Consider the following 14,589-nt stretch of genomic DNA (forward strand, 5'->3'; position numbering starts at 1 on the left):
TGCTTGGAGGTTGTGTGTGGGTGAGGAGGTCTGGGGGCATGGCTTCCCTGCAGGGCCCACATCCCCCTTCTCCTGTCGCAGCAGCAGAGGCTGTGGGGGCACTCAGCACACTGCTGTTGGGGTCCGCCATGGCACGATGCTCATTTAGTACTTGATTATATAATTAAATAGATGTGCTGTAACCAAAGTTCACTGGTGCTACTGTACAGTAACACCTTTCTAGTGACACTACTGCACAATAGCCTAATAATAATTCTCAGTAGTGTATTAGCACTGTTTGTGCTGTGATGCACTGTTGTGCAGTATTATTAGGCTACTGCGCAGTTAGTGTCTCATTTAGATGCACCCTCTGAGTAGCACTCTTCATCTAGTTCAGCAGCCTTGCCAGTCTTGATTGCTTTAATAGCTGTGTTGAACACATTGTCAGATATGGAGGCAGTTAAATTAAGGCTGGCATAGGGTGATATAAGTTGTTCACGTGTCAGATGTCTAATCTTTGGTGTGTACTCCTTGCTTGGGTTACTGAATATGCTGTTGTTGCACAGTATTTTTGCAATGGAGTTTGCTGACACAGGGCATTGTTTTTTGTTGCTGCCTTTGCCTGTAAGGTGATCAATAGTAATGCATACTTGTCTGCTTCAGTGGGTCATATCTGATCCTTCTATAGTAGTAAGCCATCTAATGGTAAGAAGCACAAATAGAGCATAACATTGAGCAGCAATAAATCAGTATCTTCAGTCTTCCACCTGAACAATTGCCAAGCTATGAGCACACTAAATATCAGAATAGACAAACACATCCTTCCCCATAAGCATACTTCAACCTACCTAGCCCTCGACCTACCTAGCACCTACGGGTGCTAATTTCAAAGTGCTCAGAACCACTGACCTCACAATGGTATGTGCACCAGCAGAATATTTTGGTCTTGTAGGGTCCAGAAGTTGTTGCACCAAAAAGCTCAAAATTGTATATAAAAACGCTCTGAGACTCATAATAGGCTGCACAAATTACACCCACCCAGACATATTTCCTGCACTCTCAGGCATTAGACCAAGTGATATGAAAAGACAGACCCTAACAACATTAGTGGAAATAGAGGCAAGAGATGACTAAAATCATCTGCTCCATCAACTGTTACCTGAAGACCCAAACAGATGGAAACTTAAGAGCCTTAAAATTGTAAATTGTTAGCCACATGAAGCCCACAAGCTCCTAAAAGTGATTGGATATGCTGAGTCAAGCCTATGGGCAGCAACGGAGTGGGCCAATGGCTAGGAAAGGTCAGACCTATTCCTACAGTGTTTTATACCAACACCAAACAAGTCCCTTACTGGGCACGACCTTGACAAAGAAGCATGCCGGATATAGATGGTTCAAAACAACATTTCGCAAGATGCAGTGTCCAACAAACAGCACAGCATTTAATTGAAATCTGCAATCTTTGCCAATGCCCAGACCAGGTAGCTGGAATCTGGACACTGAGCAATAATACCAGACAGTAGCTCATAGGTTGGGAAGTTCATATCTGACACCATACAAAAAAGAAGCACTCTCTATCCACAGGACCTTCCCCACAATGGAATGCTACCTTTCCAGGGTAAGGGCACTGGAATCTGTCCCTTAATTACTGGGCCAAGGTGGCATACACAGTCATTTGGCAGAATGAGGAACTGAACTCGGAGCTCAGTCTCAAATGAGAAGTCACACAGATGGTTGCTTCAGAGTTGGATGTGATCCCAGGCTTTAGCAAGAAAAAAAGCTTGTAAAAGGCTGTTCTTCTAGTTCTTTCAACTTGACTGGAAGTAGTAGAAGCATTCTTAACCAGATGCTTGACTTCAGATGTGCCGTTAACTGATTTTTGAAACATGGACCATACAAAAAGTTTGGACAAAGTTCTCCCACCTACCAAAACACTATGCCAGTGATAAAGCAATGGCTTTTTATGAGTTTGTTTTCTCTCTCTCCCACTGAAGCTTTTCCATATACTACTCACACAGAGGTTACACTAAGGTACTGACCAGAGAAGTCCTCACTTGAGCAGTGACTGACATATAAACTGATATGGGCAGTTCTAGGATTTTGAAAAGGAGGTTGCACATGGTGATGTGCACCATCGCATACAAAAACACACATACAATACATTTTTTCCCAGGTAAAAATAAACTAGAATATTTGCTAACATGTTAAGGGCCTAGAGGTATATTATTCAGTTTAAGATCAATGCAAAGACAACACTAACTTTACTGAAATGAGTTTAAACCAGTTTGCAGGACTTTGAAACAGTGGTACATTACCAGGAGCAGCTAAGAAACAGCAGAATTCCAGAGGAAATAATAACTTGATTTGTGTAACATCAAGACCATTCAGAAGAAGAGAGAGTCATTAACACTTGTGGACTGAAGAGTTTAGAAGGGATGAGGCAGATTTTAATGACCTATGATGTCAAACAACTCTCTTACTGCTACATGCCTAGAAATGTTTCTGCCACTTCCCGGGAGCTGATTTTAAATGTTGGGTGCAGCAGGAGTCAAAGTGGGGTGCGAATGCACCAGTTCCTTCCCTGCACACACCCACCACCTGGATCCACCTCAGCAAATAGCTGACACAAACTTAATCTGGAATACACATGCACAAGACTGGAACAAGAAAACAAAATGATGCAAGATGTGCAGTACTGCCAAGAAGGGGAGGCAGGTAAATAAAGCACAGAATGATACAATACTTGGATGAGAAAGAAAGAAAACAAACATACGGATCAGGATGCATGGGAGGTGCAGTGCACCCTGAGATACCAAGGGACTGTAATATGTAGTTTGCTTTAGTCACCAGGTTTTTGCTTAGTAACGTAGGCTGATCTGTAAAAAAGTGGAGCTGGGAACCTTCGAACTTTGTATGGTGTGTGGTGGGGGAGGGCATAGTTTTTGCTAATATGTTGTCACATGCAAGAATGGGCTTATAGGAGAGAGAGAGCTGTGTCTTGTAGAAAATAAATCTCTGAGATGTCATCACTGAATAAATCTTTAGTCCTTCTTTCTGTATGCTGTGGTTTTTATATGGAGACAGAGGTGAGTAGAATCCAGTCAGACGCACATCTGAGACACAATAGCTTATATCAGGGGCAGACACTTATTTGAGCCCATAGGCTACATAAGCAGTTCTGGGGAGCTACTGCAGGCCGGTCACCACACCCCTCTATTCCCCCTCAGCAGCCCAGAGTCCACACACTACCGCCAACAGCACACCCCCTCAACCCTGGTCTCAGCCTGCCCTGACTTTCTAGGCAGCCCATGTAGCAGAAGCTCCTTCTGGCTTCTGCTGCCACTGGCCCCAGCCCTGTGGTAATTGCAGGGACCCACATGCACAGCCCTGACCCCAGCTTGCCCCACGCCCTCTCCAGACTTGGCCTGGTGGAGAGGACCAGCTCTTAACCAGCTGGAACCCATGCATGCAGCCCCACCCCACCCTACCCCACGCCTGCTCCAGACTCACCTTCCCACACTGAGCAGAAGCAGCGGCGGCCAGGCAGAAGCTGCTCTTCAACATAGGGGTACAGTGCCTGCCCCATTCTCCGGGGTCTTCTTGCTGCACCTGTCTGGAGCCCCTCTCCACCACTGCTGCCGCCAACTCCAGGACACCCAGCAGTGCAGCAGTGGCAACGCAAAAGACTGGCAGGGCAGCCCGAGTGTGGGACCTGGGTGGCTGCAGCAAGAAATGCCTGGCAGCGGTGAGGTGGGGGACACTTTTCCCCCTTGCCAATCAGCAGCTTCTGCCTGGCTGCCACCACTGCTGAGCATGGGCAGGTGAGTCCGGAGCAGGCATGGGATGGGCCAGGTTGAGGCTGTGCACTGGTCCAGCTAGTCTGGAGCTGGTCTGCTTTGCTGGGCCAAGTTCAAAGTGGGTGCAGGGTAGCCTGGGGCTGAGGTGTATGTGCAAGTCCCTGCCAGTACCATGGGACTGGGGCCAGTGGTGACAGCAACCAGAAGGAGCTGCCACTGCTTGGGCTGCCTAGGAAGGTAGTCCAGCTATGGAGCCACCGCAGCCCCACTGTGTGCCCGGGGGGTGCAGGGTAGGCCTATGAGAATAGGGAAGTATTCGATTCAGATTCAGCTGACTCAGAGAACTGTGATTTGATTCAGTGATAGAGGCTTCTCCCATGGCTCCCCGCAACTGGGGAGAGGCAAGCACATCTGGAGGAGCCGCAGAAGAAACTGCAGCCACCCAGTTGTGTCTGCCTCTCTCTGGCTGATTCGAATCTCCAAATCTCTCTGAATCCTTTCCTAATTGATTTAAGAGGCTTCAGATTTGATTCTGACCTTTTAACGGGTCTCCCAATTTGATTCAGATCCAGAGATTTGGCTGCCAAATCAGGTCAAATTTCCTCTGAATCAAATTGGCACCTGAAGCTTCTCACAGCCCTAGTGAGGGGCAGGATGCGCCCAGCGGCTGGATGGCATCTGAGCCAGGCAGGATCAAGGGACCTACAGTGGGCTGGAGAAGGTCCCTCCCTGGGCCAAAAATGACCCATGGACCATATTTTGCCCACCTCTGGTTTATACACTTCCTCTTGCTCCCAGATATCTCCCCATCTTTGTTCCCCAATTGGCCATCCTCAAGAAAATGAGTGGAAAGTCACCTAAGCAATGCCTGCCACCTGGTTCATTGGCTGAAACACATGGCTAGGACATACAAGGTACAATTTCTAATCTTCAATTTCTAAGGTTTGTAGGGAGTACTAAAACTCAGGCTCCCTATTCTCTGGGGAAATAGTAACAAGGCCTTTAAATTTTACATTTTAAAAGTCTCCTAAAACAAGGAAGTTCACAGTATTTCATTCTGTTAACTTAGGGTAAAGTATATCAAAATAGAGCTTAGGTAGGACCCTAGTTAGTCATAAGCTTCATTCCATTCCTCTTTTACCTTAAGGACAAGTATGAGGAAAGCATGTGCCCCATATGCTCTGTGCCTCAGGACACACCTTTCCAGAAGATTAGGGTCTAAAGCCTGCAAGGCAGAATTCTGGCTAACCAACAATTCCAGGACTTAGCCAACCTTATGCATGCCTAACAGTCCTATTTCCCTGTGCAGATGCCCAGCCAGACCTGTCATGTAGGCAAAGAGAATCATAAGCCCACAAATCTACAAAGAGTGAAGAAAATAACTTACCAAGCTGGGATCCCCCATGTTCACTTATACTTTAAACAACCACAGCCTACACTTAAGGAGGGGATTCTAGGATCTGTCACAGAAAAGGAGGGGGTGCATCATTTGGCCTTAATTTGTCCCTTGTTATATCACTGATGAGTGAAAGAAGAAAGAGCTCCCAAGGTCCTTCAAACCCATAATGTATCTCTGTGACTTTCATGATACGCTTGGCCTGAGTACATGTGCACCTTTCTGGCCTGGAGCATGATCTGATCCTTCTAACAAAGGTGTCACTAAAGTAGAACTTTGCAGGAGTCAAGTCAGTTATGTAAGACCAGAATGGAAACCATCCCTTATACTTTGCACATGTTCATAGATTCATAGATTCATAAATGTTAGGGTCAGAAGGGACCTCAATACATCTTCGAGTCCGATGCCCTGCATAAGGAGGAAAGAGGGCTGGATTCAGATGACCCCAGCCAGATGCCATTCTAACCTCCTCTTGAAGACCCCCAGGGTAGGGCAGGGCACCACCTCCCTTGGGAGCCCATTCTAGATTTTGGCCACTCTAACTGTGAAGAAGTTCTTCCTAATGTCCAGTCTAGATCGGCTCTCTGCGAGCTTATGGCCATTATTTCTTGTGAGCCCCAGGGGTGCCTTGGTGAGTAGAGCCTCACCAATTCCCTTCTGTGCCCCCATGATGAACTTATAGGCAGCCACAAGGTCGCCTCTCAACCTTCTCTTGCGGAGGCTAAAGAGGTCCAGGTGCCCTAGTCTCTCTTCATAGGGCTTGGCCTGCAAGCCCTTAACCATAGGAGTGGCCGTTCTCTGGACCCTCTCCAGGTTATCCACATCCCTCTTGAAGTGTGGTGCCCAAAACTGGACGTAGTATTCCAACTGCGGTCTGACCAGTGCCCGATAGGGGGGAAGTATCACCTCCTTGGTTCTATTTGTCATGCATCTGCTGATGCATGATAAATTGCAGTTAGAGTTTCTGATAACTTCATCACACTGACGACTCATATTCATCTTGGAGTCCACTAGGACTCCAAAATCCCTTTCTGCTTCCGTGCCACCAAGCAGGTCATTTCCTAGGCAGTAGGTGTGCTGGACATTTTTCCTCCCTAGGTGCAGCACTTTGCATTTCTCCTTCTTAAACTGCATTCTATTGTTTTCTGGCCATTTGTCCAACCTGTCCAGGTCTCCCTGTAGTTGTTCCCTGACCTCCAGTGTGTCCATCTCTCCCCACAGTTTTGTATCATCTGCAGACTTGGACAGAGTACACTTCACTCCCTCGTCCAAGTCACTGATGAACATATTGAAGAGCATCAGTCCAAGGACCGAGCCCTGCGGGCCCCCACTGCCCATGTCCTTCCAGGTGGATACCGACACATCCAGCACCACTCTCTGGGTTTGACCGTCCAGCCAATTTGCCACCCACCAGACTGTGTAATCATTCAAGTCACAACCTCTTAACTTGTTCACCAGTATGGTGTGGGATACCATATCGAAGCCCTTCCTGAAGTCCAGTGTAGATGATGTCAACACCTACTCCTGCGTCCAGTTGTTTTGTAACCTGGTTGTAAAAAGAGACTAGATTAGTCAGGCATGATCTACCTGCTACAAACCCGTGCTGGTTTCCCCTCGGCATATTTTTTTCCTGCTGGACTCGCATATATGAGCCTTAATAATCTTTTCAAAGACTTTGCCAAGGATGGAGGTGAGACTGACTGGCCTATAGTTGCCTGGATCCTCCTTCCTCCCCTTCTTGAAAATAGGGACCACATTGGCCCTTTTCCAGTCCTCCAGGACCTGGCCCGTGCGCCACGAGTGCTCAAATATTCTTGCCAGTGGCTGTGCAATGACGTTAGCCAGTGCCTTCAGTACCCTCGGATGGAGCTCATCCGGGCCTGCCAACTTAAACGCATCCAGTTCCTCCAAGTGACTAATGCTTGGTAGTGTGGCACCCTGCTGTTGTCTCTCTACAATCCCATTGTGAGACTTGTCTTGCCCCTTGTTTAGGAACACTGAGGCAAAGAACTTATTGAGGAGTTATGCCTTGTCCCCCCTGTCTGTCACCAATTGCTTTTGTCCATTCAGTAGCGGTTGTATTCCATCCTGGGCCTTTCTTTTTCTCCCTATATATCTGAAAAACAAATTTTTGTTATTCTTAACTTCAGATGCCATCCTCATCTTTGTGATAGCTTTGGCCTTTCTAACTGCCTCCCTACAACTGCGAGCTGAGGAGGTATACTCCTCTTTAGTAATCTCTCCCTGTTTCCACTGCTTATATGCCCCACTTTTTTGCCCTTAGGCTGCTCTGGATTTCTCTGGTCAGCCAGGGAAGCTTCTTGGCCCCTTTCCCCACTTTCCTCCACATTGGGATCGTCTCCTTCTGTGCCCAAAGGATCATTTCCTTAAAGCACAGCCACCCTTCCTGGGCTCCCATCTCGCTAAAGCTCTTACTCTGCAGTGCGTCATAGACTAAATGCCTGAGTTTGCTGAAGTCAGCCTTCTTAAAGTCTAGCACTTCCACCCTACTAGTTACCTTACCCACTCTATGCCTTATGACGAATTCTATTATTTGGTGGTCACTGTCCACCAGGTGACCGCTGATCTGTAGGTATGCTACCATGTCATCCCCTGTTGCCAATACCAGGTCTAGTAAGGCATTCCCCCTAGTGGGACCATGTACCTCCTGCGTCAGGTGGAGGTCCTGTACACAAGATAGGAACCTGTGGGAATGGTGGGAATTTGCTGTCTGCATCTCCCAGCAGATGTCCGGGTAGTTTAGGTCCCCCATGACTACTGCCTCCCTAGCCTTTATGGTCTCTGAGAGCTGCCTCAGGACTTCCAAATCTAGTTCTTCTCCTTGGTGTGGGAGTCTGTAACAGACCCCTACCACCAAATCTCTGTCCCCTTGTCCTCCATGTACCCTAACCCACAATTCTTCTACATTCTCTTATGTTGGAGCTGTACAGTTTAGCATGCTTTGGAGGAGGACACTTCTCTTTCAGTGCCAGTCCCTTCATCTTCATCTTTGGTGGTGTTTCTTCCAGCTGATGCCATTCAGATACTTGCAGTTTCATAGTGGCTTCCTTAGTGTCTTCATGCATATAATTCCCTTGGCTCCCATAAATGAACAGGGAATAAAACACCCCTGGTGTGATGCTCCCAGAGTCTTAGACTATCTCTAGAAATACTTGCATCATCCAGAGTACAAACATCAGATTCAAAGGGGAAATTCAGTATTCTCAGCACCAGATGGGTGGGCCACTTGTTTGCAACCTCTGAGACAGAAATCGAAGAGCGAGCAAATGGACTCTTTTGTCTATTCAGAAACAGTGCCAAACCCAGAGGTTATGTTTGTGAGCAGGTTTCAGTCCTTAAATTGCACTTGTATCTGCCACTGAGTGATGCAGCCTGAATAAGTGTAACTTAATGCCAAGCACAAGGTTATACAACTCTGTCCTGATTAAAACCTGTTTGAAGGGGTCTTTGATTCATAACTCCCCACATTTGATTTTGTTTGCTGGACAGTTAAGTTCCACCAAGGTAAGACCTGTTTGTATATATGTGTGCATGCATTTGTAAGGGTGAGAATGAGATAGAAAATTAAATTACTGACACAAGGGAAACTAAAAACATTTCGTGATATGTAATATATATATATATCTTCTAGTACATTTGTAAGCTAGAGGTAATAGGTCTAAGAGGGACTAGATGGACATAGGGAGGCTCAAGTTACAACCAAGTGTCTGATTCTTCTCTCACATAATTCATTGCCGTGATTGATTTTTAAGCTGCTGAAGCATCATAAGAAGGAAATGAGGACTAAAGTGTCCAAAGTGATGCATCTTACACAGTTCCACTATTTTTTTCCACAAAGCCAGAAGCACTTGGCATTGAATCTCAGGATTCTGCACAGGCTGATCCTAATCTCTGAAGTGTCTGCTTGAAAAAGGATAATGTAAAAAAAATCCATTCAGCAGTGGGAAAATTTAATAATGCTATAAAATGTTTGGGTTTCTTAATAAAAGTTTTACTTTTCACCAAATAATTAATCCAGAAAAGGAAAGATCATGATCCTGAGACAAATACTTTCCTTTCCTTTCCTTAATCTCCAGGTCATAATTTAGGCCAAGTAGCTACTGGTTTTAAACCAGAATAACTGATTAATATGGGTTTGTTTTGTATGTTGTATTCACTATAGTATTCATAGGTGTTATTAGTGTTTAATTATGCATTGAACTTTGCATTAAAAAGTCCTAATAAACATAGAAGTTCAGATTTTCTGCATCTTACTAATTCAGGGTAAAGTATGGGATATCAAAATAGAGTTTAGACAGGACTCCAGTTCTGAATAAACTTCATTCTGTGCATCAGTCCCTTGGCACTCTGTCATCTATACCTTAGGACCTACCTTACCAAAAGACTAGTGTCTTCACTCAAGCCTTAAGGATGAGTGACTCTAGCTTGTAATACATTAAACCCAAGTCAGGACAATCTTAAAACAACAAAGTTTTGAATGAGAGCTGAATTTATTTTTCAAACTTGGAACTACTGCATCGTCACACTAAAGAGCACTTTATATGTTCAAGCTTTTCTTTTATTCAAGAAATCAATCTAAAATACGGCATAAAATCAGAGTTATTTCTTTGTTTGTTTTGGTCTTTACCATGTTAACTGTATTTCTTTGAAGACAGGTACACTTATCATAGTTGTTAGATGATATGACTTGTTCTCTTCCTCTTGGCCCACATAGCTCCCTGCTTGAATTGCCCAGTAGTTCAGCTTCAGAGCCTGGAGGGATGCACAGGGACATGGAGAGTGCTTACTCTATTGTCTAGTTCAGTACTGTAACTAGGAGCGAGCAAGCACGGAGCTACTTCCCAGCAGAAGCAGTGGACCTTGTGCTGGGAAATGAGGCACCACCGCACTGGGCATTGCCAGCCCCCCACTACCGCCTTCTGCTCAATGTCCAAATTCCTAGCTATGCCTCTGGTGAAGCCATTAGAGCACTTTGCTTAGAAGCAAGAAATTCAGCTTTAAACTCTTCACCCCCACCCCCTGCTCCCTCGGCCCTCACCTTCACCCTAGGTTACAAGGGGCTAGAAAGGGTATATTCTATTTTCTCAAGCAGGCCTCTCAGCATTGGATTGCTGGGCTAAAAGTTGGGGGAGGGGAAGCTAACTTTCATTTAAGTTTCTAAAGATGCCGAGACAGGATTCCACTTTGCCACAGCTGAAATAATATTCCAAATTGTGTCCATATATATATATATAAAGCCATGGTTATATGCCAGAGCATGTGTCATTGAGATACGTTGAAATGGAATGTGGTTTCGCCCTAAAATATGAACTCATATTTACAAGAAAATACACTTCTATTTGCTATACCACTTCTTGTGTGGAGATACGCTGGAGATGAGGGGGGATTTTTACTGGGTTCTTTAAAAACATATTGGACTGGTTTAAGATCAGAAAACTAACTCCTGAGAAGGAATTATATATATATATATATATATATATACACACACACACACACACCTCACCCCCCACAATTCTTAACAAGTAGAAAGATTTCATTTTTCTCCCCAAATAGAAAATAAATGCAATATATCCTATAGTAACTGTTATGATTACAATAATGATGAAAGTTAAATTCTGGAAGAAGCAAAAACCCAACTCTTTCTCCATTTTAGCTGATGTCTGCTTTCTTCTCTCAACAGCCATTGCCCAGGGAAGAAATGGTCACAGGAGGTAACACCACGTTCCAAGAGTTCATTCTCTTGGGACTAACAGAAAGTGCAGGCATGCAGGCTGTCCTCTTTGTGGTGTTTCTTCTGATATACCTTACCACCATGGTGGGGAACCTTGGAATCATGGCCTTGGTCAGAGTCAGTCCTCAGCTGCATACACCCATGTACTACTTCCTCAGCCACTTCTCATTTGTTGATGCTTGTTACTCCACAACCATCACTCCCAACATGTTGGTGGCTTTGCTCTCAGACAGCAAAGCCATTTCCTTTGCTGGATGTATAGTACAGTGCTACATTTTTGTTGGTTTTGTGCTTGTTGAGTGTTACCTTCTGGCTGTCATGGCCTATGACTGTTACGTAGCTATCTGTAACCCACTTCTTTATGTGATAATCATGTCTAACAGAATCTGTATTCAGATGGTAATAGCTTGCTATCTCATTGGCTTTCTTGGTGCACTGATATACACGGGTTGTTTTCTTGGAGGTTCCCTCTGTGGGTCCAACATAATCAATCATTTTTACTGTGATATTAACCCACTGCTGAAGCTCTCCTGTTCTTGTAGTGATAACAATAAGATGGTGGTCCTTGCCTTTATTAGTGTAAATGGGACAGGCACTGTATCAGTTATTTTGATCTCCTACATTTACATCCTGGCCACCATCCTGAGGATGAGCTCTGCACGGAACAGGTCCAAAGCCTTTAATACATGTGGATCCCATTTGACTGTTGTTTCCTTGTTCTATGGGGCCGGTTTCTTTGTGTACCTGCAACCAAGTTCCAGTCATAATGGACAAGACAACGTGGCTTCTGCTTTTTACACTGTGGTTACCCCCATGCTGAACCCGCTGATCTACAGCCTGAGATACAAGGAGGTGAAGGGTGCTTTGGACAAATTGTGGAAAATGTTTCCTTTGTCTTCATTGAAGAAACTTGGACAAACCACTCAAATGACTTGGCTGCTCTGTGCTGTCTAGCAATCAGGATTCACTGCACTATACAATCTTGGCTTTAACCAGTGCATGTAAGTTTTTCCACAGTCTTAACAGAAACACATTAAGAAACTATGATTATAGTTGGCAACATTAATAATCTGATATGCAACCAATACAGTTTCCCTAAAGACTTATGTTTAAAGGTGTACTCTTTTCTAAAGGATCTACAGTATGGAGGAGGATTACCTTGGTTCTGGTTCTGTTCCCATGACAAATATCATACATCCACATTTTCAAAGAAAATGCATGGGTTCAATTTACATGGAGCTGATAACAAATGAAGGACTTTTTGTCAAATATGTTCAGTTGGGAAAAAATAAAAAAATATTATATTTTGACTTCCAAATTAATGTTTGTGAATAATGGTGCTCTTTTATGCAGAACCTTAAAAAGATTAAGTTGCCCACCCAACACAAGAGAAATAAGAATTCAATCCCCATTTCTTCCTGTGGAATTTGAACTCACATCTACAAAGAAACTACCCAAAACTGTGGATACGGTACAGTCCAAGCAGAGGAAGGATGGGAATCTTGTCAGATTCACTGGAGGCAAGGCTGGAGTTAGATGTCACAGCCTGCAAGTGATTATCATAGCATCATAGAAAATTAGGGTTGGAAGGGACCTCAGGACATCATCTAGGGCAACCCCCTACTCAAAGCAGAAGCATCTCTATCTAGATCGTCCCAGCCAAGGATGGAGATTCCACAACCTCCCTAGGTAACCTGTTCAAGTGTTTTACTATCCTCCTAGTGAGAGAGTTTTTTTTTTTTCCGAATATCTAACGTAAACTTCCCTTGCTGCAACTTAAGACCATTGCTCCTTGCTCTGTCATCTGCCACAACTGAGAACAGTCCAGCTCCATCCTCTTTTGAACTACCCTTCCGGTAATTAAAGACTAGTATTAAATCCTCACCTCACTATTTTCTTCTCCAGACTAAATAAACATGTTTCCCTAAGCCTTTCCTCATACTACATATGCCCCAGCCCCCTTAACATTTTTGTTGCCCTCCATTGGACTCTCCCCAATTTTTCCACATCCTTTCTGTAGTGGGGGACTAGAAACTGGATAGAGTGGGTACATCTATACTAATTACCAGTTGCCTAATTAGCTTCACAGTAAAGTGTCATCATCTATATAAGCAGTGCTATTGGGCCAAAGTAAATTAATTAACTCCACCATAAGATAGTACACAAGTACCATTCTATGGCAGTGTTATTTTGTCCACCACAATGCATGTGTAGATGGTGACTGGGGCTGGCTGGGGCATGAAGGTACTACAGTGAGGGGCTGCCTGCCAGGCAGCCCTGCAGTAGCACCCTCATCCCCCATCCACACCCTCCATAGCATGTAGGCCTGCGCTGAAACAGCCCTGGACTGGCAGAATGATGCCCCAGGCCTGCTGTGAGCTGGGGCTGAACCATTTCAGCTCAACATGCTGTGGTTCTGGACACGTGTAAATGCTATGCCCAGGAGCAATCAACTCAGGCACAAATTGCATCAGGGTGTATTGCTTCTCATTAATATTCATGTGGTGGACTTACCGATACAGCCCAGCACACATGGGCTCGGAGGAGCTTCGTTGTGATTGGTGGAGCACGTCTGCCAATCAGGTAATTGATAAGAGGGGCCGGCCTCGCCCCTGCCCGAGAGGGGCGGGGGGTAAAGAGCTCTAGTCCTGGATGAAGCGTGCCCCTTGCAGGTCCAACAGCACTCGGGGACAGAGCCTCTGGAGAGTATGAAAGAAGTAGTGTGTCCAGCACACAGCAGACGCATTGAGGAATGGAGAAAAGAGCAGGGCTAAGAAAAGCTGGGAAGAGCAGCTCAGCGGGCAGATGCTGTTGTCCTGAAGACGCCTCTTGCTGGACAGAAGCAGTGGACAGTTCAGTCCCAGTCTGTGTGTAGTGTGGCGCATGGGTTGAGACCCTGAGAGCTGTGTGAAGCAGCTCAATTCTCCATACACTTGGTGCAAGCAGCAGCACAAACAGCCCAAGACCCTGGGAGCCTCACAAGGCAGCTCAGGTCTGCAACCCCCAATGTGGGGCCAGATCCTTGGTACACACAGCAGTGCACGGAGCCTCAAATCCTGGGAACTGCATGAGGCAGCTCAAGTCTGTCACCTCCAGTGTGAGGCTGGGAACACGGAGTTGGCAGTGCCGTGCAGCGTGGTCCAGTGGAACCCAGACCCTGGGAGCCAGTCGAGGCAGCTCAGGTCCATCATTTCCTGGCATGTGGCCAGGACTTACGTGCATGGTGTTGTGTTTCCTTGGCTACTCTCCAGAAAAAGGAGAGAGGAGAGGGTGACTGGTCTGCCCAGTGTTAAAAGACAAACATCTCTCAAGCAATTAGTGGACTAGGGTCCTGTGTTTTCAAAGGGCAGGGCAGGGCAACTCACCAACTCCCCTTGCCCCTGCATCCCTGCACCAGGCCCATCACTTCCTGGCTTCTCAGCCACAACAGCCTGGGAGAGGGCTGGGCCACAGGGGTGGCCTGTAGCAGCCGCTGGTCACCCAGAGCCTGGGATATGGGTCTGTTGACCACATTCTGGGGACAGACTTGCAAAGAGGGCTTTGGGCAGGTGGGGGATCATCATGCCACTGTTTGCCTGCTTCACTGGCAGTGGACATAGCTTGCCTGCTCCTTTCCCACCCTTCCCTCAGGAGCTTCACGTTTTCCCAGTCATGGGTCCAATTTA

General features: G+C 45.8%; 1 protein-coding gene across 1 annotated transcript in view; it reads left to right on the top strand.

Moving 5' to 3' along the window:
- Window positions 1-12,033, top strand: part of LOC102369752 (olfactory receptor 1020-like) — a 16,872-nt gene extending 4,839 nt beyond the window's left edge. Inside the window, exon 2 of the mRNA XM_006032212.2 lies at window positions 10,874-12,033. Within this exon, the coding sequence (XP_006032274.1) occupies window positions 10,892-11,878 (987 nt within the window). The 5' untranslated portion in view covers window positions 10,874-10,891 and the 3' untranslated portion in view covers window positions 11,879-12,033. The remainder of the gene's footprint in view (window positions 1-10,873) is intronic.
- Window positions 12,034-14,589: the final 2,556 nt, after the last annotated feature.

Source organism: Alligator sinensis, unplaced genomic scaffold (genome assembly GCF_000455745.1).
Source record: "Alligator sinensis unplaced genomic scaffold, ASM45574v1 scaffold1_1, whole genome shotgun sequence".
Lineage (NCBI taxonomy): Eukaryota > Metazoa > Chordata > Crocodylia > Alligatoridae > Alligator > Alligator sinensis.